The sequence below is a fragment of the Pezoporus wallicus genome, unplaced genomic scaffold (assembly GCF_028554395.1).
Source record: "Pezoporus wallicus isolate ANWC-B61680 ecotype Strahan unplaced genomic scaffold, APGP_CSIRO_Pwel_v1 scaffold_7736, whole genome shotgun sequence".
Classification (NCBI taxonomy): Eukaryota; Metazoa; Chordata; class Aves; order Psittaciformes; family Psittacidae; genus Pezoporus; species Pezoporus wallicus.
This window is the reverse complement of record NW_026636574.1, coordinates 2133383-2158271: the sequence shown is the minus strand read 5'-3', so window position 1 is coordinate 2158271 and position 24889 is coordinate 2133383. Positions and strand designations below refer to the sequence as shown.

The 24889-nt window shown below is 60.5% G+C and overlaps 2 protein-coding genes across 19 annotated transcripts in view; one reads left to right on the top strand and one right to left on the bottom strand.

Moving 5' to 3' along the window:
• LOC130594701 (adenosine receptor A3-like) overlaps positions 1-24889 on the top strand; it is a 161693-nt gene that overhangs the window by 18979 nt on the left and 117825 nt on the right. The gene's annotated exons all lie outside the window — the stretch shown is intronic.
• PLEKHA6 (pleckstrin homology domain containing A6) overlaps positions 875-24889 on the bottom strand; it is a 44076-nt gene continuing 20061 nt past the window's right edge. For 6 of the 17 annotated variants that reach the window (XM_057400742.1, XM_057400755.1, XM_057400748.1 and 3 more), the window contains 25 exons: positions 19766-19846; positions 19341-19656; positions 19177-19249; positions 18336-18436; positions 16334-16509; positions 15661-16149; positions 14511-15021; positions 13703-13789; positions 12964-13017; positions 11147-11227; positions 9725-9793; positions 9479-9559; positions 8668-8817; positions 8374-8469; positions 7963-8074; positions 7710-7849; positions 7020-7169; positions 5973-6090; positions 5763-5872; positions 5189-5371; positions 4903-5067; positions 4211-4344; positions 3935-4077; positions 2652-2775; positions 875-2141 (listed from right to left, as the gene is read on the bottom strand). In XM_057400742.1, the coding sequence (XP_057256725.1) occupies positions 2660-2775; positions 3935-4077; positions 4211-4344; positions 4903-5067; positions 5189-5371; positions 5763-5872; positions 5973-6090; positions 7020-7169; positions 7710-7849; positions 7963-8074; positions 8374-8469; positions 8668-8817; positions 9479-9559; positions 9725-9793; positions 11147-11227; positions 12964-13017; positions 13703-13789; positions 14511-15021; positions 15661-16149; positions 16334-16509; positions 18336-18436; positions 19177-19249; positions 19341-19643 (3642 nt within the window). In that variant the 5' untranslated portion in view covers positions 19644-19656; positions 19766-19846 and the 3' untranslated portion in view covers positions 875-2141; positions 2652-2659. Of the gene's footprint in view, positions 2142-2651; positions 2776-3934; positions 4078-4210; positions 4345-4902; positions 5068-5188; positions 5372-5762; positions 5873-5972; positions 6091-7019; positions 7170-7709; positions 7850-7962; positions 8075-8373; positions 8470-8667; positions 8818-9478; positions 9560-9724; positions 9794-11146; positions 11228-12963; positions 13018-13702; positions 13790-14510; positions 15022-15660; positions 16150-16333; positions 16510-17231; positions 17639-18335; positions 18437-19176; positions 19250-19340; positions 19657-19765; positions 19847-21530; positions 21617-24889 lie in introns of those variants that run through there. The other 11 variants (XM_057400754.1, XM_057400747.1, XM_057400752.1 and 8 more) reach the window with 11 other exon arrangements.

The window sequence follows — 24889 nt, the reverse complement described above, 5'->3', positions numbered from 1 at the left end:
GAGGACACAGGAGCTTGGAGCAAGCTGCTCCAGTGGAAGGGGTCCCTGCCTGTGGCAGGGGTTGGAGCTGGATGAGGTTTAAGGTCCCTTCCAACCCAAACCATTCCATGACTATGCTATTATTGTTATCTGAGGTCACCTCCAGACAAAAGACTCTGACACCTTCTTGTTTCTTAGATACTTTTATTTCTCTAACACTAGCAAACCCCCCCGAAAACAAATGCCTCCCTCCCACCCTCCCCAGTGCATAAATAGATTTCCTCCCGATGCAAATCCTTTCTCGGTTACAAGTCACTGGTATATGAAGTGTTATGAAAAATAATAACCAAAATAAAACTAAGAATCGAGTTCTCTGAAAAACAAAACAACAAAACAAACCCAAAATGACAACCACGGGGGTTCCACACCAGGGCAGGGCCTTGGGGAAGGCTCGGATGCATCCTCATCCTCTCCGGTCCTCGGAGGTGGGAATTGATGCCTATGGGGCTGTGAACCCTCTCGGCTCCCTGTTGGAGCTGGGATACAACCATGCACCATATGTGGTCCCCAGTGGTGTCCCCACAGTCTGTGTAAGGGGGGGGTCTGCCCCGGTTACACAAGCTGGGGAGCCCACCCCGGCCAGGGCAATAAATGCATCATCTCTTAAAACTTACAGTCTCTTTATACTTTATTTTTAAATAAATTTGCTTTTAATAAAAGCAGAAAAAATAGATATTTTTAAATAGGTTTTTTTGTTTGTTTGTTCCCTCCCCCCTCTGATAAATTGGCAAAGAATCTGCTTTTGGAACTCATGAGCAGGGCTGGTGCCAACCACCCTGCAGAGACAGAGCTCAGCACAACACAGTACCTCCCGAAAAGAAGAGAAACCCAAATATAGATATATATTATAAATGTATAATTTCCATAAAACATATATTAAGGCATGTAATAGCAAAATAAAGGGCCAGCTTTATGAGCTAAGAGGGCTGCGGGAAGCTCGGGAGCGGAGCGGGATTTGGGGCTCTGGGATCCTACCGGTATTGCTGAGATGGGGGCGATGGGGATGCAGGGGGATGGGGTCAGAATCAGGCCAGAAAGGAAAGAGCTGCAGGATGGAGGGTTTCCAGCTCCTCACACCACCCGCCTTGCCCGTGCCAGCCCTGCCATACACACGACCTGGTGTGGAATTCCACTTTTCCAGGCAGAACCAGCCTTGTTTCCCTCCCTCCAGAAAGCTAAAGAAAAGGGGAAACTTGCTACAGGGAACCCAGACGAGTTGAAGGCTCTGGAGCACAATGGCCAGGTCTTGGGGTAAGACCTGGTGCCAAATAGGGTTGAGCCAGGGTACCACCTGGCCCCAAACCCCTTCCCCTTCCCTCACCATCCCATCCACCACAGAGGGATCCCTGCTGAGCCTGTGGCATCACTGTCCCATCTCACACCTCCCATTGCCATGCAACATCCCCATCCGTGCCCAGACCTTCTGCTCCGTGCCAGCGGTGCACCAGTGCCCCAGGCAGCCCCTTACCCCCCTGAGCCCAAGCACAGTGCTCCCCCAGGCACCTCCGTGTCATCCCCAGTCCCACCTCCATCCATCCTGCTCCTGATACAGCTCCTTATCCTCCTGTGGGGTGGGACAGGCCAGGCTCTGCCAGCCGGACGGATGCTAACAGCAAGTTCAGAGCACAGGGAAGGGAAGATGTGCCCGAGGAGCAGAGATGGAGCATCCATGTCCGGTGTATGGTGGAAGCACCATCCACGGTGGGCGCTGGCTGGTCTCCATGCAGGAGAACCCCTTCATAGACCTTTGGGAGACCAACACATCAGCACGGGGAGCTGGGGAGTCCCATGCTCAGCGGCACAGCAGATGCTCCTGCTTGGGCATCCACACAAGCCTGACACCCAGGACACCGTGGATGGCAGCCCAGGGGCTCCTTGGGGACCACGCTCTGCAGTGGACACCCCTAAAACCCCACACGTCTCCTCCAGGACAGGGCAGAGCCGCCGGTGCTGTCGGTGCTGCATCTTCCCACTCGCCATCCATGGGAGAGAAAGGGGGGTCCAGGAGAACCGAAGACGATGGCGAGAGATTTGGTGTCGTGTCGGGGGCTAAAATGTGGCCCCGTGGAACTTGATAGAGCCGGCAGCAGCCAGGGCTTGAGCTGGAGGGAGAGAAGAGTGGGGCTGAGCTATGTGTGGGGTGGCTGGTGATGGGGTAGCCCCTGTGCCCACCCCATAGACCCATCTCCTCCCCTGCTTGGAGGAGAACCTAGCGCAGATTTGGGTCCATGCCCCCAGCTCCATGGGGGGAACCTCCAAGCAAGCAGGGGGCTGCCGTGACGCCCAGTTTGCAGCCACCACCATGGACGTACCAGGGTGGGTGTACCCCAGAGCCTGGCTGCGAGACCCCCTTTTGGCACCCTGCATTGACAGGCTGAGCCCCCCCCTGCCCATTCTGGGGTCTCTGACCCAGCCCAGGGGCTTCACTTTGGAGGACACTTGCACTTGGTCCATGAGAGGAGACGGGGCTGACGTGGCTTGGGAAACGTTAGCTGGAGCAAGCAGCGATGGATGGACACCGGGAGCAGAGGAGGCACCCCCAGACCTTCCCCCCCCCCCAACCATGGGGATGGAGAGAGGATGGGATGAAACAGGAGAGAATTGGTGCTTACTTCATGGCTCAGACACGCATAAAATGGCTGTTGTCGGCGCCGCGGGGTGTTTCAGACGAGAGGGGGTTGGTCGGTGGAGTCGGGGAGGCTGGGGAGGTGGGAGGGCTGGGGGTAGCGCATTGAGCTGGAAACGAGAAACGGGAGAAGGGGCTGAAGAGCACGAGGTGCCGGTGGCAGCCAGGGCAGGGAGGCGACCAGCGAGAGGTTAGAGGGGGGGGAATGGAGAGGAGGGCAGGGGGGAAGCAAGCGGGGATGGGGGACACAGCCACAGCAGCCCCCGGCCGCAGCGCGCACACGTGAGCTCCCTGCAGGGCTCCTCATGGACAAGGCACGGTGTGTCACCGCACTGGGTTGGATATGGTGTCACCGCACTGGGTTGGATATGGTGTCACCGCACTGGGTTGGACATGGTGTCACCGCACTGGGTTGGACATGGTGTCACCGCACTGGGTTGGATATGGTGTCACCGCACTGGGTTGGACATGGTGTCACCGCACTGGGTTGGATATGGTGTCACCGCACTGGGTTGGATATGGTGTCACCGCACTGGGTTGGACATGGTGTCACCGCACTGGGTTGGACATGGTGTCACCGCACTGGGTTGGACATGGTGTCACCGCACTGGGTTGGATATGGTGTCACCGCACTGGGTTGGATATGGTGTCACCGCACTGGGTTGGACATGGTGTCACCGCACTGGGTTGGACATGGTGTCACCACATTGCATTAGATATGGTGTCACCGCACTGGGTTGGACATGGTGTCACCGCACTGAGTTGGATATGGTGTCACCGCACTGGGTTAGATATGGTGTCAGCACACTGGGTTGGATATGGTGTCACCGCACTGGGTTGGACATGGTGTCACCGCACTGGGTTGGACATGGTGTCACCACATTGGGTTGGACATGGTGTCACCACACTGGGTTGGATATGGTGTCACCACATTGCATTGGACATGGTGGCCACCACACACTGCATGGCCGGGAGCTCCATCCTGCAGCCTTGCCAGGGTTGATATCTGGTGCTGAAACCTGGGCCCAGCCAAAGAGGCTGCTCCATCCTTCCATGCTCAGCACTGCCGCAGGGAAGGCACTGCCGGCATCCCCAGGCTGGGTCTCCCCCTGCTCCAGGATGGATGCAGCCTGGTCTCCTGCCCATATTGCCCCTTGCTCCTGGTGCCTTGTGCAGCCGATACCCCAGTCCTGCATCCATGACACTGCCCATGGTCTGCTCTGCCATGGGGCTGGCAGCTCCAGCCCCTATCCCCTGCCTGGTCCTTACCCGAGAGCATGCGGCCCCGGCGCGAGGCCTCGGCAGCCAGAGCACAGGAGATCTCGATCCTCTTCTCCTGCTCCTGCAGCTGGGTCTCGGGGTCCTGGGGAGCATCCAGCTCCCCCTCGCCCAGGGGGATGACGTTCTGCAGGCTGCACACAGCACCGGCATCAGCACCCATGTATGCACCCAAAGGGGCAGACCCCATGGGGACGGCCAGGGAAGGGGGTGCAGGCGGGTGGTTGGTGCCCCAGGGTGATGGGGGCAAGGGCACAGCGGCCTCACCTGGATTTGGCAATGAGGGTCTTGATCCTTTCCACCTTCTTCTGCTTCTCCTTCATCTCCTCGGGGCTGAGGGGCATATCCGGCTCCAGCTCCACGTACCGCTCGGGGATGAGCACTTTGTCCGGTGTGGAGAGCTGGGGGCAGTGGCAGGGATGAGCTGGGTGCTGGACACTGGGGACCTGTGTCCACGCTGACCCCAGCTCCCAGCACCCAGCAGGCAAGGGCAGCCCCTGGCCAGGCACCAGCAGAGCCTCCAGGACCCTGACCAATATAGGGTGGATTGACACTATAGGGTTGAGCTTAAACAGTCTTCCAGTGCCTGTAGGGGCTGCAGGAAACCTGGAGAGGGGCTTGGGACAAGGGCCTGTAGGGACAGGCCAAGGGGAATGGCTTGAACCTGCCCGAGGGGAGACTGAGATGAGCTCTTAGGCAGAAGCTCTTCCCTGTGAGGGTGCTGAGGCGCTGGCACAGGGTGCCCAGAGAAGCTGTGGCTGCCCCATCCCTGGCAGTGCTCAAGGCCAGGTTGGACACAGGGGCTTGGAGCAAGCTGCTCCAGTGGAAGGGGTCCCTGCCCGTGGCAGGGGTTGGAGCTGGAGGAGCTTTGAGGTCCCTTCCAACCCAAACCATTTCAAACCTCAGAGCGAGGGGTGCCCATGCCCAGGCTGCAGCTCCCCAGGACAGCTCCTCCTCACCTCCTTGTTGATGTCCACATCGTAGTGCTGTGGCTCCAGCTCCATCTTGCGCAGGCGGGCGATCTCCTCCTGGGGGGTCTCATAGACCTTGCTGGGGTCATCGGAGCGCAGCGCTGCCTCCAGGTCGGAGATGTCCACCTCATGGATGCTGCGGTGCCGGCGCACCTGCGAGGGACCCCGGTCCCACTGAGCACCCCGGGACGCCACCATCACCCCTTCCCCAGCCCCGGGGTCCACTCTGCTCCATGAGGGACCTCTGCAGAGCAAAGGTGGTCCAGGGACTCACCACTTTATATGAAGCGGGTGCCTTCGTGCTGGGGGGCTCGGGCTGCTGGGTGCCAGGGAGCTGCAGGCTGCGCCGCTTCTCCTTCATGGAGCCGCTCTGGTGCCGCTTCATGCGGTCGATCTGCTCCTCCACACTCATCTTCACCTTCGTCTCGTTGGCGAACACAGCGCTCTTGGGTCTCTCCTGTCGGGGAGCCCAGCCCCATGGTCATGCATCCCCATCCACAACCCCACCTGCAACCAGCTGCTGCGCCGAGGGGAGACGTGGAGCCATGGAATCAACCAGGTTGGAAAAGACCCTTAAGATGATGAAGTCCAACCATTGCCCAGCAGTGCCAAGGTCACCCCTAACCCATGGCACTGAGGCCTCATCTCCACGCTGTGTGAACACCTGCAGGGATGGTGACTGCAGCCCTGCCCTGGGCAGCCTGTTCCAATGCCTGAGCACCCTCTGGGGCAGGAATTGTTCCTCAGCTCCATCTAAACTGCAGTAACAGGGTCCACGACTGCAATAGAGACCCCCTTTGCTGTCCCAGCCGCAGCACCCGGCCCCAGCCCTTGGACACGAGCCCTACCTTGGAGCCGAGCCCGTTGGCCATGCCACCACTGCTCCTCCGTGGCACTCCAGCCGCTGGCATCACCTCCTCCTCTGCTGGAGACTTGGTCCTGGGGGGCACGATGCCCACTGCAGAGCAAACACCAGGCTGAACCCCCTTGGGGACCATGGTCAGGGGCCCAGCAGGACACCGGGTGGGAGTGGGGATGTGCCATTCCCAATGCCATACCCTTGTTGAGAGCTGCCTGCTTCTCTGCCTCCTGCTCCTGCCGGAGCCCCTCGGCCTGGGGACCAGGGGGTGCTGGTCGCTGAGCATCCTTCTTGCTCTGCTCAAAGCTTGGCTTGGGCTGCAGGAGGGAAACGGGTCCCCTGTGAGCCTCTGTCCTGCCTGGGGACAGAGCTGCTGCTCCCCACAGCGGTGTGGTGACATGCAGCCCCGAGGAGCGGATGGACACACAGACATGAGCAAGATCCATGCCCTCCGGAGGGGATGTGGTCTCACAGGGGCAGGATCTGGCACCATGCAGCAGCAGAGAGTGAGCAGAAGGCCAGTTTTGGGGTCCTTCCCTGCTTGCATCCCATGGGAAAGTCCTGCCCAGAGCCCAGGCATCAACACCAATGTGATGGAGGGGTCCAGCACCAGGCCAGGGAGCACAGTGTGCCCCCCCCTCAACCACCCTGTGCTCTGCGTGGGCATGATGCATCCCAACACCCCTTACACCCCACAGATCAGCATGCAGCCAGGACTGGGATACCCCACGGCTGCTGGAGGTGCTCCTGCACCCATAGTCATGCCCAGAACCATTCCCAACACAGCACAGCCACTGCTTTGTGATGCCAGCCCCTGTGTGCATGCATCCTGATGCTAGGAATTCCTAGATCTGTGTTTGCCCTGGGTGGGCAGGAGTTGGGGGGGGGGGGGGAGTCACCCCCATTGTCAGAGCTTGATGGGGAGCCATGGAAGGACAGCAAAAGAGGTGAGGAAAGCAGAGGGGATGATGCCAGGGGCTACCCAGGAGGAGCCAGTCCCTGTCCTGAGCAAGAGCAATGAGTGCAGGGGACCGGGCAGGGGCAGGAGGGCCATTGCCCATCGCTCCCCTTGGAGAGGGCAGGTACCAGCCACATGCTGCAATCCCCATGCCAACTGTCACCTCCACACTGTCCCTGTCCCCCTGCCAGGGCAGGAGCGGGGACGTCCCCATCGCCTGCCTCATCCCAGCCCCGATGTCTCGGGGAGGAAGAGGATGCGGCCGCTGCTCTGGAGAGGTTTCGGTACCTGTCCCCTCTTGGCCTCGCCGCCTTGCTGCCAGGACGGGGAGGTGGGGTAGGGCCAGAGCCGGCTCTCGCTGGGGAGCGGAGGGATGCTCGGAGGAGACTCCAGGGGCACGTAGGACTTGGGGAGGGGAGGTCGAGGCGGGCCTGGTTCCTGGGGTTGGAGAGGAGCGGGAGGCGTGAGAGCAGAGAAGAGAGAGCCGGGGAGGAAGAGTGAGTTAAAGATCCAGACAACACAGAGCAAAGCAATGAGCTGAGGAGGGAGAGCAGCTCCCGCGGCTCCGTGCTCCCTGTCCCCATGCAGGGAGGTCCGTGCTTCCCTTCGCCTGCCCCTGAGCATGGGGCTGACAGCCCCCGAGTGTACCAAATTCCACCTTAAACTTCACATGGAGGAAGGTGAGGAGCTGCCAAACCCCGAGCAACGGCAGTGAAAGGGGACTGTGGCGCCAGCAGGAGCTGGTCCTGAAGCCAAAGGCTGCAAAGCCCAGCTGCAGCCCCTGCAAGGACCAAGGGTCCAGGTGTCACTGGGAGACACCACAGCCCATGCATGTGGCCAAAACGGTGTCCCCAGGCAGAGCCATAGGGAAACACAGACACAGTCTCTGCCTGGTGCCTGAGCATCCCTCGGGATGAGGGCTCAGGACCCGAGGGCTCAGGACCCAAGGGCTCCCTTGGGCCATCCCCTCTCACTCACCTCACCAGGTCCTGGCTTCGTGGGCGATCCCTGGGAGCCAGAGACGAGGGAGAAGGGGCTGAGGGGGCTGGTGAGGCTGGCGGAGCTCAGGGGGCTGGCGGGGCTGTTGGAGCTGTACGTTCCTGAGGGGCCCATGGCCACTGCGGAGGAGAAGAAGGGCATCCCATCAGGGCCTCCGTGTGCCCAAGTGGATGCTGCCGTCTGCCTCATGGCACCGGGGGTTTGGGCTGTGCGAGGGATGGAGCCCGCTCACCTCTGTGCTTGGCCGTGTCCGTGCCGCGGGATGGGTTGTTCTTCCTCAACCCCTCCATCACATCCTGGATCCGCCAGATCTCCTTCTGGATCTGCCGGTTCAGCATCTCGTTCTGCAGGGGAGAAAAGGCAGTGGGCAGAGAGGGTCCTGATGTTGTCAGACTCCCAGCCCCAAGCCATGGGACCCACGGGTGCAGGCACAGCCACAGTTTTGCTCCTCAGCAGCACGGGGAGCACTAACCCAGCCCCGTGATGGCACCTAGAGGTTCCTCAGCCCCCCTGGCCAAAGCAGGACACCAAGGGCTGAGCATGGAGCAGCCGCTTGCACATTGGCTCCTTGTGGGGAGCAGAGAGCGGAAGGAAGCAGGGGGCTTCCACCTCCATGGGGACGGTGTGGGGACCACTCACTCACCTGGATGTCCAGGTTGAGCTGCTCCCAGAGGTCATCGTGCAGGGTGGACACCTCGCTCTCCAGGCTCTCGTACTCAGCAGTGCTGTTTGCCAGGGCCTGGAAGGGGGAAGATGGGTTGGTGGGAAGGGTTTTGGCTGGATTATCCCATGGCTGGCAGCAGCAATGAGAGTGGGAGCACCCAGGAAAGCAGGGGGATGCTGCACCCGACAGAACCCCCCAAGCAGGGAAGGAGGAGAAAAGAGATGGTAGCAGGTAGAGGACATCCAGAGATGGAGCAGAGGAGGAGCCTGTTACCGTGCTGGCCTGGGACAGCTCCACACGGATATTGATGAGCTGGTTCTGGAGGGATTCCTTCTTGTGCAGCAGCTTCTCTGGGTAGGCAGGTTGGCTCCCAAACATCTCCAGCTCCTGGTGTGTCCCCATCAGGGCACTCTCCAGGCTCTCCTTGGGGGAATAGACGGAGGATGCAGCTCTCAGAGCCTGGCTGGTGCAGGAGCTACGGGTCCTGTCCTCAACAGGGCATTAACACACAGGGAGTCCAGGACTGTGGCATGGCCGGGGCATTGGGCCCAGGCTGAACAAGTCCAGCTCCCTCAGCCTGGCTCCATGGGAGAGAGCTTAGAGCAGCTCCAGTGCCTAAAGGGGCTGCAGGAAACCTGGAGAGGGGCTTGGGACAAGGGATGTAGGGACAGGCCAAGGGCAATGGCTTTAACCTGCCCGAGGGAGACTGAGAAGAGCTCTTAGGCAGAAGCTCTTCCCTGTGAGGGTGCTGAGGCGCTGGCACAGGGTGCCCAGAGAAGCTGTGGCTGCCCCATCCCTGGCAGTGCTCAAGGCCAGGTTGGACACAGGGCTTGGAGCAAGCTGCTCTAGTGGAAGGGGTCCCTGCCCGTGGCAGGGGTTGGAGCTGGAGGAGCTTTAAGCTCCCTTCCAACACAAAGCAGGCTGGGATTCTGTGACCTCCCCCAGCTCGGACACATCCCAGCTGATCTGTCCCCAGGTGATCAGGACACGTTGCTTCCTCGCCATGAAGTGCCAGCAGGGCACATCCATCGCCGTGCAGCCAGGTCCATACCCAGCTAGCCCCTAGAGCTTGCCCATCGCGTACCTTCTCTGCTCGGAGCTGCTGCACCAGCCTCTCCTGCTCCCGCAGCACCTTGTTCTGCTCACAGAGCTTCCCCAGCAGCTTCTGCCAGCAGGGAAAGAGAAAGGAAGGACAGGATGAGAGCCCTGCTGTTGGATGCATCCACGGCAATGGATGTGCTCAGCCAGGATGCATCTCTATGGGGGGAGCAGACAGGGGCAAAAGCAGGGGGTGAAGAAGGAGTTGCACAGGATGGATGTTTGCTCTTACATCGGTGTCTTGCTCGCTGATCTTGTAGGTGTGCACTGTCTCCCTGTAGGCCTCCGGGAGGGGGGTCACCTGCAAGAAGAGAGTGGGGTGAGGCAGCTCCCAGCCCTGCTTCCCCATCCCTGCGGGCAGGGAGAGAACAGGGAGCTGAGTCTCTGGAGGCATCCGTCCGGAGGCAGTCGGTGCTGCAGGCAGCGCAGGATGCCGGGGCTGGAGCCAGCCGGGATGCTCGGATGAAGACACAACCTCCCTCCCCCTTCCCAACCCATCAGCTGAGTGAGCAATGGGAATTAGCCAGAGACAACCTACCCATGGGATGCCAAGAGCCGAGTTAGAGATGCCTCATGACCCATTAACTGCCCGTGTGTACACGCCACCATTCCAGAGGCAGGGAAACAAAGGCAGAGAGGTGAAGCTGTAATCCCACCTCACAAACACCAATAAACCAGCAGCTGCACCAGGGCCTGTTTACCATCCAGCTTCCCTGTGAGTCATTTGCCTTTCCTGGAAAACTAAATTACTAATGGGACCTCAACAATTAAATGCCTCCAAGATCTCGAGATGAAAGGCATTAAGGTAGAAGGAAGGGGATTATTATTGCTAGAAAGCAAGACGCTGCTTTAGAGCCAAGCTACAGGATGATGGAAATAGACTTGAACCTGGGAAATGCCAAGTGGGGCTGGAGGCAAAGCCTGGTGGATTGGGATCTGCTGCCTCCAGGCAGGGAGCTGGGCCAGCCAGAGCATCTCAGCATCTCCAGCTTCACCCTCCAGCACATCCCTGTGCACAGCAGATGGAAACAGGCAATTTCCCCACACTAAAACCCCAGCAGTCACCCATCTAGGAGATGCCCTGGGCAGCACAGTGGGGCCTCATGGGGCTGGCAGCATCACGAGCTGACGATTGCAGCAACCCAGAGACACATTCCCAAGTGTTCCCAGCCTTCCTGTGCTTGGAGCTGCTGCCCAACATCAGCAGGGAGATCCCTGCAGCCCTCACCGGGCTGGGGAATCCAACGAGCCAGAGCCTCAGCAGGTAAAAGGTTGTTTCCTCTCCCTGCTACAGCAGTTACAGCTTTGGTTTAAGAGCTTTGCATTCCTGTCTTTAAGTCATCCCACATCTTCCTGCCCTATCCACACGTGACAACAAACTGAGGGCGAGCGCAGCAGCCAAGTCCAAACGACGATGAGAGCTCAGGACTGCTGCATCCGCACCTTGTGCTCTTAGCACAAGGATTTACCAGCTTTTAACGGCTCATGGATGGATTAGCAAAGCCTGTGATGGACCAGCAGGTACCCCAAGAGCGTGATGTGCTGCAGCCGCATGGATGCTGGAGCCTGCATGAGTGGGAATGGCAGGAGGTGACCTCGGGGATGGAGCGTGGCCGTGTGGCTGCCATGCACGGCCCCGTGGCCGGAGGCTTACTTGCATGTAGAGCTGAGCCCTAGGGGAGGAGGTCTCCACCATCCTGTTCACCATACTGATGAGGGTTTCGCTCTCGCTCATCTGCGGCAGACAGGGAAGGAAAGATCAGAGGTCAGCAGAGATGCGCCCGGTGCAGTCGGAGCAGCAAGGCGGCTCAGTTCGGGAGCCCTCAGGGCAAGATGCCACCTCCAAGAGATGCCCCAGAGCCTCAGCCACATGATGGTGGCTGCCCCGGGGTTGCTGCTGCTCCGTTCTGGGCACTGCAGAACAGCCTGGGCTTGGTTGCACGCCCTGAAAGCGTTGTTGAAGGGAAAACACAGATAAAGGCGCGCCAGCTCCGAGCTGGGCAGCAGCAAACTGCACACACACACACACACACACACACACAGAGGCTTGCACAGAGACACCAGACCTGCAGTGCAGCGTGGTCCCAACACACTGACAGACAGAGGGGCCCTGCTCCTGCACTGACAAACAGCTCCGTGCCCTGTGCTCAGGGCTGTGGTGATCCCTCTTGAAGCACAGATGAGCTGTGGCCGCAGCATCCTTCGGTGCTGCACAATGGAGCTGCATCGCTGCCTTTGCCTGCAGTGATTGGAGCCCCTTGCACCCCGTGGATAGGACCCTTGAGGTCCTGGTGATGGGTGTTCAAGCTCAGGGACCAAAACCTCGACTGGTCAGCAAGGTGGGTGCTGCTGAGCAGCATCCCCACGACTCGACAAGCAAGGAGAGAGAAACCAGAGCAGCGAGCTGTGTGAAAAGAGCCGCTTGACAGCGTCACTCCAAATCAGTGTCACCAGAGGTCAGCAGGAGAGGAGGAGGAGACGCAAAGCCTGTCTCAGGAGTGGTTTAAAGAGCCTTGGAGAGCCAGCCTTGCTGCTGCGACACAACCAGAGCGCTTTCATTGCGGCGAGTGCTCCTGCCTGTCCTTGGCTCTGCTCCACGGCAGACACAGATCCCAGCGATTACCGCACCGACGGGGATTTGCAGACTAATGGGATTGTCTCTGGAGCAGCTCCCTTAGTGCCAGCCTGGCTTTTGCAGGCAGCACTGCTGATGGCTCCCATCCGCAGCTTTAGACTTCATCCGGTGCCTGCAGCTCCCACCCCAGCAGTCCCCAGCTGGATTTGCTCCCATCCCTGCTTCCTGGGATGAAGTCAGTTCACAGCTTTCATCCAAACACCCCCTGGCATGCGGAAACCAGAGAGCTGCTGCTCTGCTGTCGGTCCCAGTGAGGGTCTCACACCCAAACTGCATCAAACCTCTCACCTTTGAGGAGGAATTATAGAACCATGGAATGGTTTGGGTTGAAGGGACCTTAAAGCTCATCCTGTTCCAGCCCCTGCCATGGGCAGGGACACCTTCCACTAGAGCAGCTTGTTCCAAGCCCCATCCAGCCTGGCCTTGGGGAACAAGGCCAGTATGTCCCCAGAACACAGCATCCAGCACCGTGCACGGGTGTCCTGCACCACCCAAGCCCTGCACGGTGCAGGGGGGGGTTCAGAGCCAGCTGCCTCCCTCTATACTCCCCAGATCCATGTCAGAACCTGCCCCAGCTCCCCCCAAACCCCTTATGGGCTCCAGCATCCTACACAGGAGACACCACCAAGGGGGTTTTCCACCAAGCCATGAGCAAACCCTACAGACGGGAGGGATGGAAGAAGCAAACCAAAGACGACTTGTGCTGCTTTAATGCCAAGAAGGGTGAGGATGGATGTTAGGGGAAGAGATGCTGTGCTGGGAGGGAGGGGGATGCCGCTGGGGACAGGGCACACGGGGACGTAAGCAGCGTGAGGCTCGCAGCCAGCTCTGCCTACCTGCTGGTCCAAATACTCTAGGTTTCTTTGCAACTGAAGGTCTAAAAGTTCATCCTACCAGGAGCCAGCAGGCACGCGGCAAGAAACAACACACAAAACATATAAAAGAAGAAGCAAAGCGGTTAGGTGAAGGCTACGGAGATGCGGAGACCTCTTGGAAGTGAGAAGTGTCCCTGTGGATGGGCCCTGCAGGAGACCCGCTCTCCTCCCCTTTCCCTGTGTCTCTGGCTAGTGAGGATGGATGGCAGCATGGGTGGCTTATGGTAACTCGTGCTTCTCCCTCCTCCAACAATCTGTGCTGCCCCATGGCTTTGGGACTGTGCTCTATGTGTGTGTGGGGGACATCATGGTCTCACCCCATCAGCTCCAATGGGAAAACACAATGCAAAGCAGCAGCTGTATCCAGAACTGAGGAATGAAGAAGGGGAGAGGTGCAGGGTGTGCGCCAGCATCAGCCAGGGACCACCCTGGCCCAGCAGCACACGGGATATAGGGATCCCCCATGACCTGGGGGATGCAGGGTAGGAACCGGGGCCTTTCCATAAGGATTTCCTTTGGGTATGGCAGGGAGGGAGCAGAGACAACAGCACAAGGACCTGTGGTCCCCACCTGCCCACAACCTGCAGCAGAGTGATTCCCCCTCAGCCACCAGAGCCAGGACCCTCCCAAGCCAGCCCCACATCCCCAAGGGACCCTGCACCCCCCGGTGCCAGCCCCTCAGCCCCAGCACCATACGTACCATCTTGTCGTGGATGGTGGGTGATGCTGGGTAGTGGTACGGGTACATTCCCGCAGGGACGGGCCGTCTGTCCCCCAGATAGTCATACTGAGGAGAGAGGAGACCCCCCCCAAACCAGAGACGTGAGAGAGGTGTGTGAGGGGCCACAAAGCAAAGGCAGACCCCAGCCCTGCAGCAGGATCAGGCCTGGCTTTGGGGCACAGAGCAGTGGGACAGGGACACCAGAGCTCGCTCCTTGGGAGCGCATCACTCGTGGTGGCCTTGGGCATCCCATCAGGCTCACAGGAGCAGCCAGGAGGGAACAACCACAGCCTGGATGCAGGATGCCAATGGGACACCTAAGGCCATGGACTTATCTCTGCCCATGGCACGGGGGTTGGAACTGGATCATCATAAGGTCCTTTCCAACCCAAACCATTCTATGATTCTATGACTTGGTGGCATTTTGAGGAAGGCAGTGAATAGAATCATGGAATGGTTTGGGTTGGAAAGGACCTTAAGATCATCCCGTTCCAACCCCCTGATATGGGCAGGGACACCTTGCTCTAAACCATGTTACCCAAGACTCCATCCAACCTGGCCTTGAACACCACGAGGGATGGAGCATTCCCAGCTTCCTCGGGCAACCCATTCCAGTGCCCCAGCACCCTTACAGTAAAGAACTTCTTCCTTATATCCAACCTGAACTTCCCATTTCCCCTGTTCTGCCTGCAGAGAGGACAAGCGGTACTGCAGCATCCCTGCCCTCACATCCCCAGCCAGGGTCCCCCTCCAACCCCCTGCATCCCGAGCACCGACGGGCATTTACCTTTGGAGAACTGATGGATCTCCTCATCATGAAGGTGGTGGGGTCAGCGTAAATCTCCTCTCCCCGGGGCGGCAGGCGCTCAAAGCGGGCACTGGGCGAGCGCACCGGGGAGTAAACCCGTGCCCGGGCATAGGAACCTTGGCTGGGCGAGCGGGGCACGGAGTGGGACCGGGGCTGCAGGGACATGCGCCGCAGCGAGCCCGAGGCTGCATCCACCTCATCCAGGTAGGCTGGCTGCCTCCCAGGCCCGGGCAGCCAGAGCGGGACATCCTGGCGGCCGAAGCCGGGATGCTCCTTCCAGTCACGGAGCTGGTAGGTGCCTCCATTGCGGAAGGAATGGCGCTTGTCCTCCAGTGCCCAGGGCGGGCTCACCCGCTCGTAGGCTGGCATGGAGCAGATGCTGTCGGGGCGCACGCCGGGGGGATAGTACTGGTAGTCCTCGGGGTACTGGGGTGAGTAGGGGGAATAGTAGTCGGGTACCCGGCGAGACATGGGGTAAAACCTGGTGGGGCTGGAGAAGGGAAGGAGAGAGGTGAGAAACAGGCTGGTGGCAGGCTCCTCGCTCTGAAGGTGGGGGTCCCAGGGGGCAAGGACTGCTTTAGAGCAGGCAGATCTGATGCCAGAAACTGGAAAGCTGGCTGGCTAGCATCCTTCCTCTTAGGGACCCTGTGGTAGCATCCCTCCTCCCAGGGACCCTGTGGTGGCTTCCCTCCTATCATACCTCTTCCCATGGACCCTGTGGCAGCATCCCTTCTCCCAGGGACCCTATGGTAGCATCCCTTCTCCCAGGGACCCTACGGTAGCATCCCTTCTCCCAGGGACCCTGTGGTAACATCCCTTCTCCCAGGGACCCTGTGGTAGCATACCTTCTCCCAGGGACCCTATGGTGGCCTCGCCTCCTGGCATCCCTCTACAAAGGCTCTGCGACATTCCTGCTCCTAGGGACTCCATGATGACATCCCTTCCAAAATCCCCTTTGTCTTTTTGGGGTGCCCCCCCCCAGCTCAAACCTATCCATGGGGTCAGCCTAGAAAGGAGATTTTCTGACCCAAGGAGGGCTCAGAAAGCAGATAGGAAAGGGAAACCCATCCTCAGAGCATCCTTGGGGAGAAAAGGAGCAGGACCCCCCCTCCCCGTGCTCTGCCCTCACCTCCTCAGCTCCTCGGGGGGCACAGCCCCACGGCGCGAGTTCACCCATTGCTGCAGCTGCGTCATGGAGCTCTTGCGCTGCGCCAGCTTCTCATGGTTGGTGCGGGGAGCGATGCTGCGGCGCGGGGCCGCACTGTCCCCATCGCCGGGGGGGAAGGCGGTGCTGCCGGGGCGGCTGGGGGACGGGTACAGCCAGCCATTGGGCTGTGGTGGCCGCTCCGCCGGCACCCGCGGCGCTTCGGGGTAAGGGCTGCCCGGCTCCGAGGGCATCTCCGGCCCCGCGATGCCGTTGGCTTTGGCCAAAGGCTCCTTCTTGCTCTCCATCCTTTCCGGCTTCCTCTCCATCTTCTCCGAGCCGCGGCCGTCGCCTTCGCCCCGGGTCTTGGTGTCGGGGTCAGCTTTGGGGTGCTCGCGGTGGGAGGTGTTGTGGTGGTGGTGGTGGTGGTGGTGTTTGCTGGGGGGGATGTTCTCAGAGTCTGGCTTCTCGTGTCTGGGGGTGCCAAGACGGGAGAGAGCGTTACCTCCCCTTAGCCATGCCGCACGGTGGCATCCTGTCCCTACCTCAACTTGGGGGGGGGGGCAATGCTCCCCCAGCTCCATTCTACAGAGGGACATGGTGGTCCATCACTGGGGTACCAGGGGACGGGGATAAGGGGGAGATGGAAGGTGCTGACCTCTGTGTCGGGGGGATCTGCACCCGGGCGGCTTCGCCCATGGCTTGGATCCAGGATTCCTGCTCCTCTGTGTTCTCAGCGCTGAAGAAGTAGGTCCGGATGCCAGCGTGCTCGGCCTGGGGAGACAGGGACTGCCCGTTACTTGCCGGCATCTCCTCCACCCAGCACACCGTCACCTGCAGGGAGGCAGAGAAGTGGGGAGAGACACAGACAGGAGGGTGAGAGCCCCGTTTCCACCCCTGCACTGCCCTGCTCTGCAGGAGAAGCCATGGTCCTACCCCTCTGCCCAAGCCACGTGCATCCTTGCTGGCACCAAATGGGAGGAAGAGCCAGCACCAGCCCTTATATCCTCAAGGGGGATCCCCTTGGGAATAGCCAAGAGGTTGCTGCACCCCAGTACTGAGCAGGTCCCTTCAGGGTGGGAGAAGGGTCTGTGTCCCATTACCAGACATGCACGGTTAGCAGGAAGGTGGATTCTTGGCCCCCAGACAACAATTTTGGGGGAAAAAGGTTTGTTTTTAGTCCAAGATGTCAGTGCCCACCCTGCACCTGGAAGGTGCTGGAAGGGAGGTCTGACTATTTAAGGCCTGATCAAACCTTCCACCTTCCCCCTTTTGGAAAGGGAAGGGGGGAAGGAAAAGGAGGCAGCAGGAGGTTTTGCCCCTGAACACCTCTCGGGAGTTCAATCCCTTAGAAGAGTACAAGAAAACTCAAAAACGGGGGTGTGAGTGAACACATCCCTTGGGTTCCACCTTCCCCAGAGCATGCAGCCTCCTCTGCAGCCGGAGGACAGCCCCAGTCCGAAGCGATTCCCCCCCCAGGATTAGTGCGAGCGGAGCATGCAGCAACCTGCGGTCCCTCGCCCTCCGCATGCATCAGAAACACAACAAGGTACTACCTAGGTGATGGCTGGGTGCTGCCGTGGTGGACGGCCACGAAGAGGGACCTCCTGTCCGGGGATCCTCACCCGCGGAGAGAGGAGGAGGAGGAGGAAACACAGACACGGGGTCAAGCTGCAGCGTGGTGGGTGCTGCAGCACCAACCTCCCCCGGCCATCGGGACCCTCCTCTGGGCACAGCCATCCCAAACCCCTCATGAGCAGATGGAGAGGCAGGAACGTGCCTCGTGAGCAGCAGCTCCTCAAGGCTCTTTCCCCACCAATGTCATAGGATCAGAGAGTGATTCGGGTTGGGAAGGACCTTAAAGCTCATCCAGTCCCAACCAGGGACACCTTCCACTAGACCTGGCTGCTCCAAGCCCCGTCCAACCTGGCTTTCAGGCAAGGAGACACGTTTTGGCACCTCCAAGGCCAAGGCCTTCTCTCTGCAACCCCCTATGTGGGCAGGAAGGTTTTTGCGCTGCTGTACATGAGCACAAGCCAGCCCATGCACTGACCCATCAACAAGCGAGTGCCAGCATCACCCATGACCATGGGCACCAGTTGTGCTGGGGAAGGTGCACAGTGATGCTGCAGGTACACAAGAGGCAGGGAAGCTCAGACCCTGCTCTGAGGGATGGGTGCTGCAGCAGGTGCTCTCTGCTTCTTCTCCAACACCCACAACAGCACAGGAAGATGGAATAGCCTCTCATTAGGGGCTATTCCTTTGCAATTAAACTTCCCTTTTCCTTCTCATGCCACTCAAAGCAGGCTAAAAGAGCTAGGGCCACCTCCCTGTGTCTGCCTCCGGAGTGGTGCCAGGCTGGCTGGCAGCAGGATGTGGAAGGGGAAATGGGGCAGGAAGAGAGGTGAGAGCATCGCTGGTGAGCACCCAGCTTCCAGGTACAGCTCAGGCCCAGGAGGTGATGCCCTTGCCCCACGCGTGCCTCAGTTTCCCCAGCACAAGGCACATCCACACAGCACCCAGGGTACCGCTGGGGTTACTGCAGTCGCCCTCTCCCCAGCTTGCCCCATGCCCCACCACCAAGCAAGAAAAGGAGCAATGGGGGACCCTGTGAGCATCACCCCCATCCCCTGCAAGCCCCAGCACAACCCAGCGCTGACCTTGAACGTGTGCTTCCTGCTGATGTTGTCCGAGGGCTGCACGGCTGCCACGCGGAAGCTGAGGAGCGGGATGCTGCCCAGGATGCTCTCCTCCTTCTCATCTGGTGGGCAAAGGCAGGGGTTACACACACGGAGGGGATGGGGGCCCCGTCCACCCCACGGCAGAGCCCCACGAGCCGCTGCGAGGGCACGGACCCATCGCTGCTTCACACAGGCAGGGAAAACCTGTGGGAAAGCGCTGCCTGCCTGTTGCTCCCGTGGCTCTCGCACAACAGGCTGCTCAATTATTCATGCTCGCCCTCCTCTTCACTTCGCTGCCAGGGCTGAGCTGACAGGGAGCCAGGGAAGGCGCCTGCTTTAACCCCTCTGGTCCCCAGTGTGGCAAACGCCAGCACAAAGGGGTGCTGGGCACGGGCACTGCTGAGCCCTGCAGACCCCTTTGCCCACACTGAGCCTGGTAACGGAAGCATGGAATGGTTTGGGTTGGAAGGGACCTTAAAGCTCCTCCAGCTCCAACCCCTGCCCCAGGCAGGGACCCCTTCCACTAGAGCAGCTTGCTCCAAGCCCCTGTGTCCAACCTGCCCTTGAACACTGCCAGGGATGGGGCAGCCACAGCTTCTCTGGGCACCCTGTGCCAGCGCCTCAGCACCCTCACAGGGAAGAGCTTCTGCCTAAGAGCTCATCTCAGTCTCCCCTCTGGCAGGTTAAAGCCATTCCCCTTGGCCTGTCCCTACATCCCTTGCCCAAAGCCCTTCTCCAGTTTTCCTGCAGCCCCTTTAGGCACTGGGAGACTGCAACAGCCCAGGTTTGCCCTGAAGCGCCCGGCTCTTCATTGCTGTACCTTTGTAGTAGAAGAGGCAGCGATCCACCAGCACGAACCAGCGCTTGTTCCACTGCTTCACCCCCGAGCTGGCCTGCGAGAGAGGGGCAGTGAGTGTGGGTGCCCAGGAAAGGGGCGGCACGGCTTTGGGGGGGGGGCACCCAGCAGGGTCAGGGCTCAGATACCTGCTTGTAGAGCCACCCGCTTTTGGTGACAGCGGCATTGGGGTTCCTCTTCATGGAATTGGAGCGCTTCCCGAAGGCGATGCCCTTGCGGGAGGAGCGCGATGCCTGCAGAGGGGCAGAGGAGCTGCTCAGTGCCGGGGGGGGGGCCCTGCTCCCTGGCTCCGTTGCTCCCTGACGTGCTCCACGGCCCCGGGCACCCACCCGGCCTCCGGGGCGCTCCGGGGGCCCCTCGGCCACCATGGTGTGGTTTTGGGGCTCGCTGGTGACGGGCGCCGCTCGCTTGCTCCCCGCTTTGCTGGACATGTCCGAGGTGGGGCTGTGGCACAGGAGAGCTGAGTCAGCAGAGCCCACCTTCACCCCACCCTGGTTCCCCATCACTGCCCACTCGCAGGCTCTAAACCCAGAGGAGCTGGAGCCAAACCTACTTGTGCGGGTCAAGTCTTGAGGTGTCCTCGGGGACCTGTCCCGTCACTGGGTGCAGGAACGTGTTCCGCCTTTCATTGTGGCTGCGGAGACAGCGAGGGGGAGCCGTGGTTATTGTTCCTGTGTGCCCCACTTTGCCTTTAGCACCACATCGGCTGCGCTGAGAGCGATGCTTCACACCAGCACCAGGGCTGGCTCCCTGCTCTGAGCATCACCCTCCCATGCCCCCACTAACCCCCCACTTCAGATCTGCTCAGTGCACCCCATCAGCGAAGCCAAAACAAGGGCTCTGGTGGCAAAGCCCTTGGTACTTCTGCTGGACACCATACACATCACCATAAACCCCACTCAGAAGCAGCAGCAATGGTCCATTGCTGTACCTGCAGCGACATCCCCATCATCACGTCCTCCCCTTTGGCTCTCTGCTTTTAGAGCTATTTGCCACCCCCCCCCCCAAACGTGTGTCACAGACCCCACACATCAGCCCAGGACCCACCACCACAAGCTGGATCAGCCCCAGCTCTGCCCCTGTGCTGCTTTGGTGACTTGGGGTGCACCCAAAGGCGGCTGTATCCGGTGGTGCTGGGCTCCCCAGTGGTTCCAGGCTCACAGGGAGGAGCAAGACACGGCTCCGGGCTCGGCTGGCAGCGTTTGCCATGTCCCTGCCCCATCTCGCAGAGCCGGTATTGCCAGGCACCCCGGCACCAGGATGAGAAACCCTCCTGGGGCCTCGCTGCTGGAGCTGTGTCAGGAGCAAAGGGTTCAGGGCTCCATCCAGGGATGTTTGCGTTGCACCCCGTGACATTCCAAAGGATGCCAGGACGTGGATGCCCCTCACCACCCGTGAAGCCAGCGTGCCATCGGCCCGGCACGCTGCTCATCCGCTCCCTGTCAGCACCACAGGGGAAGTTGGAGCAAGGAAATGCAGCTGCCAAGACCATCCCATCCACACACGCTTCACCCGACCTGGGCTCCAGCCAGGCTCTGGAGACGTTAACCACTTTGTACCCAAAAGAGCCCTGCTGGGCGCTGCTCCCCCTCGCAGGTCGCATCCTGCACCCTGACATGGAGCTGCTCTCCTCCCCGTCACTTGGGGTCACTGTAAGAACCTGAGCAATGTGTGTGCACCTGAAAAGAGGGGCAGCGCTCGCACCCCAAAATCACCCCCCCCCCCCCCCAGCACCAGTGAGTGCCACAATGGACACGAGTTATCCATGGGAACAGCCTGCCCAATCCATGCCTCCACAGCAGAAAGGGGGGGTTCTGCCACCCAGGGATGGAGCCGTTTACCCCCAGCAAGTGACTTTGGAGGGATGCACCACAGTGGTACGGGGCAGGGTCCAGCACCCCCCCAGTGCTTACACACAGGGACCATGCAAATGCCAAGCGAGCAGCACCTCGACCACACCAGCCCTGGAAAGTGGGGGCTGCCAGGAGCCTCCAGAGTGCCTGACCCCCAGCCAGGGACATCCCCTCTATCACCCTGCACCGCAGCAGGTTTCCAATCCCACTCTTTCCCTGGACAGCCCCCCTGCTCCATACCCCCCGCTGCTTCTCCTGCCACCCACCCCAAGCCTCCCTCTAGCCCCACATATGGCAAGACCCCAGGAACGAGCCGGGAAGCATCCTTAACACATCTCCCCGGGCTGACCCCGCTCCAGAAACTCCCGAGATCCCATCACCTCCCAAGCACTGCAATGCAGCAGCCACTGCCCGGGGCTGAGGGTCCCCCACCACCGCCTGCCCACAGCACCCCCATGCTCCTACCTCACCCTCCGGTCTGCCCGAAACTTCAGCATGATGCCAAGGGCCCTCCCCGCTCAGCGCCGGCTCCCGGCTCCCGGCATGACCGCGGTGGGCACGCTGTGCCACCAGCACGCTCCGAGGGGATGGCTCATGCCACGGGGACAGCGGCCCCGCACGGGGATGCTGTCAGCGAGCCAAGGGTCTCACTGTCCTCTCCCGGTTGTCCCGGTGCCCCCCCTCGAGCCCTGCGCCGGTGCCATTGGTGCTGGGAGCTCCGGTGCGGCCGGGGCTGGCGAGCCCCCAGTGTGCGGCAGCGATGGGGACAAGCAGCTCCCGCTCGCGTCCCCGCGCAGAGGAGAAGCGAAGGGCAGCGCGGCGCTCGCCGCCTCCCCCAGCTCAGGTGAGGAGCCAGGGAGCAGCAGCCAGCGATGGAGGGAGGGATGGATGGGGCAGGACAGGACTGGGGGGCTGCCGCCCCCCCCACACACACACCCCGTAGGGCAGCAGTGCACGGAGGGGGGATGTCAGGGCGCTGAGGCAGCCGCGCTGAGATGAGCTCTGTCGCTGCCCTGGATTCACCGCCTGCATCCCTTCCCCCTGCTGCTGTCCCCGAACCATCCTCATCCCCCCCTCCCCTTCCGCGTTGCTGCCTCTTCCACAGGTCACGCCAAGAGAAAATCCCGGGAAGCGGGATGGGAGCAAGCACCGAACAAGCAGGGGGGTGGCACCACACGGGGTATTCACCAACAACCCCTTCAGCACCCCCAAAAGTCCGGGGAGCCCTTCACACCCTGGCAGGATGAGAGTGGGGAGGAGCAGGATGAGGGCGACCCAACCTCCGAATGGGCACGGCACTTGGGAAAGCGAATGCAAATACATCAGGGCTGTTAGGATAATGCCGAGGGAAGGAGGGAGGGATGGAAGGAGGGAGGGAGGGGGAGAGGCAGCGCTGACAATTCAAAGAAACCTCCAAAGAAGGAAGCGGAGCACGCAGAGCCAGCTGGGCTCCATCACAGCACATCCCTGCTCCACCAGCACCCCCGGACCACCTTGGGACACGGCTCACCCGCGGTGCTGCCCGGCCTCTCCCAGCCACTGCATCATGGAAACCAGCCCTGTCTGTCAGCTGGGCCAGCACCAGTGTCCAGCTCAGGGATGCTCCCGCTGCTCCTCGGCTGGCAAAAGTGGTCCCTGACAGGAGGGCGGTGAAAAGCAGCCAGGGATGGGAATCACAACCCCAGTGTGAGCAGAGGATCAGAGAGTCACAGACTGGTTTGTGTTGAAGGGACCTCAAAGCTCCTCCAGCTCCAGCCCCTGCCACAGGCAGGGACCCCTTCCACTGGACCAGGTTGCTCCAAGCCCCTGTGTCCAACCTGGCCTTGAGCACTGCCAGGGATGGGGCAGCCACAGCTTCTCTGGGCACCCTGTGCCAGCGCCTCAGCACCCTCACAGGGAAGAGCTTCTGCCTAAGAGCTCATCTCAGTCTCCCCTCTGGCAGGTTCAAGCCATTCCCCTTGGCCTGTCCCTACATCCCTTGTCCCAAGCCCCTCTCCAGGTTTCCTGCAGCCCCTTTAGGCACGGGAGCTGCTCTAAGGTCTCTCCTATGGAGCCAGGCTGAGGGAGCTGGACTTGTTCAGCCTGGAGAAAAGAAGGCTCCAGGGACACCTTAGAGCAGCTCCAGTGCCTAAAGGGGGATGTGCCAACCAACAGCATCACTGCTCCCAAACCAGATGAATCCATCCCTTTAGGGCACCCTGGGCCAGAGCTGCTCTCCATGCATGCAGGAGCCGAGCGGTGCCATTCCTGCTCTTGTTGCAGGTACACTGTTGGCCACCAGCCACGCATAGACCCACCACAACACTGGGCAGCACTAGCCTCAGTTTCCCCCTGTCAAACCCACCAGCACTGGTTTGTCCCCATGTCCCAGCAGCAGCAATTCACCCGCTCCTCACTCAGCCACTGCCACCCTCTGCAGGGAAGCAGATGGGGATCAAGGTCCCCCAACGGCCGGAGGCACGTGGCAGCCTTCTGCTCTGTGACAAAGCTGATGCTCACCCAGCACAGAGGAAGAGGAGCTGCCAACCGAAGGGCTGTGGCCCCTTTTGGGGATGGCAGCCTTGGGAATGGTGTGGCAGGAGCAGGAAAAGCTGCTCCTGGGTGTTCTGGAGCTGCAGCATCCTCCGCATCACCCCTAATGGCGCAGTCACTCCAATGGCACAGGGGGGTGCACCAGGAGCCTTTATCCCAGCTCAGATAAAGCCTGGAGCAGGCTCCTTTCTCCATGCACCAGCTGGGCTATTTCACACTCATTAGTATGAGAGGGAGGGCAGGGACATGGATCCTCCACGGCCCATGGAGCAGACACGCTGCAGGGCTCTGAGCAGCAGCTCAGGGATGAAGGGGCTCATCTGGACCTCCTGGGAGGGCTGTGGAGGAGAAAGCAGTGCTTTCCCACAGGGAAAACATCAAAGACAAACCCTCCAAACCTCCTCTTGCTTTTTCATCAAGGTAAAGAGCAAGCAAAGGGAATAAATGCACCCACATCACCCTGCAGTGTGAGCAGAAGCTGCACTGGGTGCAGGAGGTTGAGCTGCTTTGTATCTGCTCTCCCTGCAGCTGAGGGTGTGAGAGCATTAACACCACCCAGCTGGGAAGAAGGTGAAATGGGGACAAGCAGGGAGCTATTTGCCAGCACTGGGAAAGCTTGGTGCACCCTGGATGCCGTGGAGCAAAGCACTGGTGGGTGATGCCAGTGGTGCTGCTCCTGGGCAGGATGCTGGCTGCATCCCGACCCATCCTCATGGGGAAAGTGGGATGCTGGAAAAAGCCCACTGAGCTCGGGGGGTTCCTCTCCAGGAGCTGACAGCCAAGATCCCATCTTGTAAGATGGATGCAGCCAAGCAGCCCTCAAAGCCCCCCGGCCAGCGTGTAACAGACATCAGCTAATGGGAACCATCCCTGCGCCGCGGCCATCCCCGGGGCGTCGGGGCTGTTATCTGGTGACTGCGAGCAGGAGGAGGGGAGGTGCAGCTCAGGGCCTGCCAAGCCCTAAATCCAGAGCAGAGCAAGGGGATACAGGGAAGCCAACCCCGGGATGCTGGGCTCTGCCAGCCCAGGACCATGGCAGGAGCAAATGATGCCTGTAAACACCCCCCCCCCCCCCCCAAACAACAGTGAAACCCCTCATCTGGAGGTGTTACCCCTGTTCTCAGGGCCAGCATGCAGGCAGCTCCCAAGCAAGGGGCTCATGGCCATCAGCCAAACACGCCCTGTACTTGGCCTCCTTCCTCTGTTTTTCTATCCCTTTCTTCACCTCTCCCTCTCCTCCCGAGCCACATCCCTTTCCTCGGAGCGGAGCCCTTGGAAACCCGTTTTCTCCC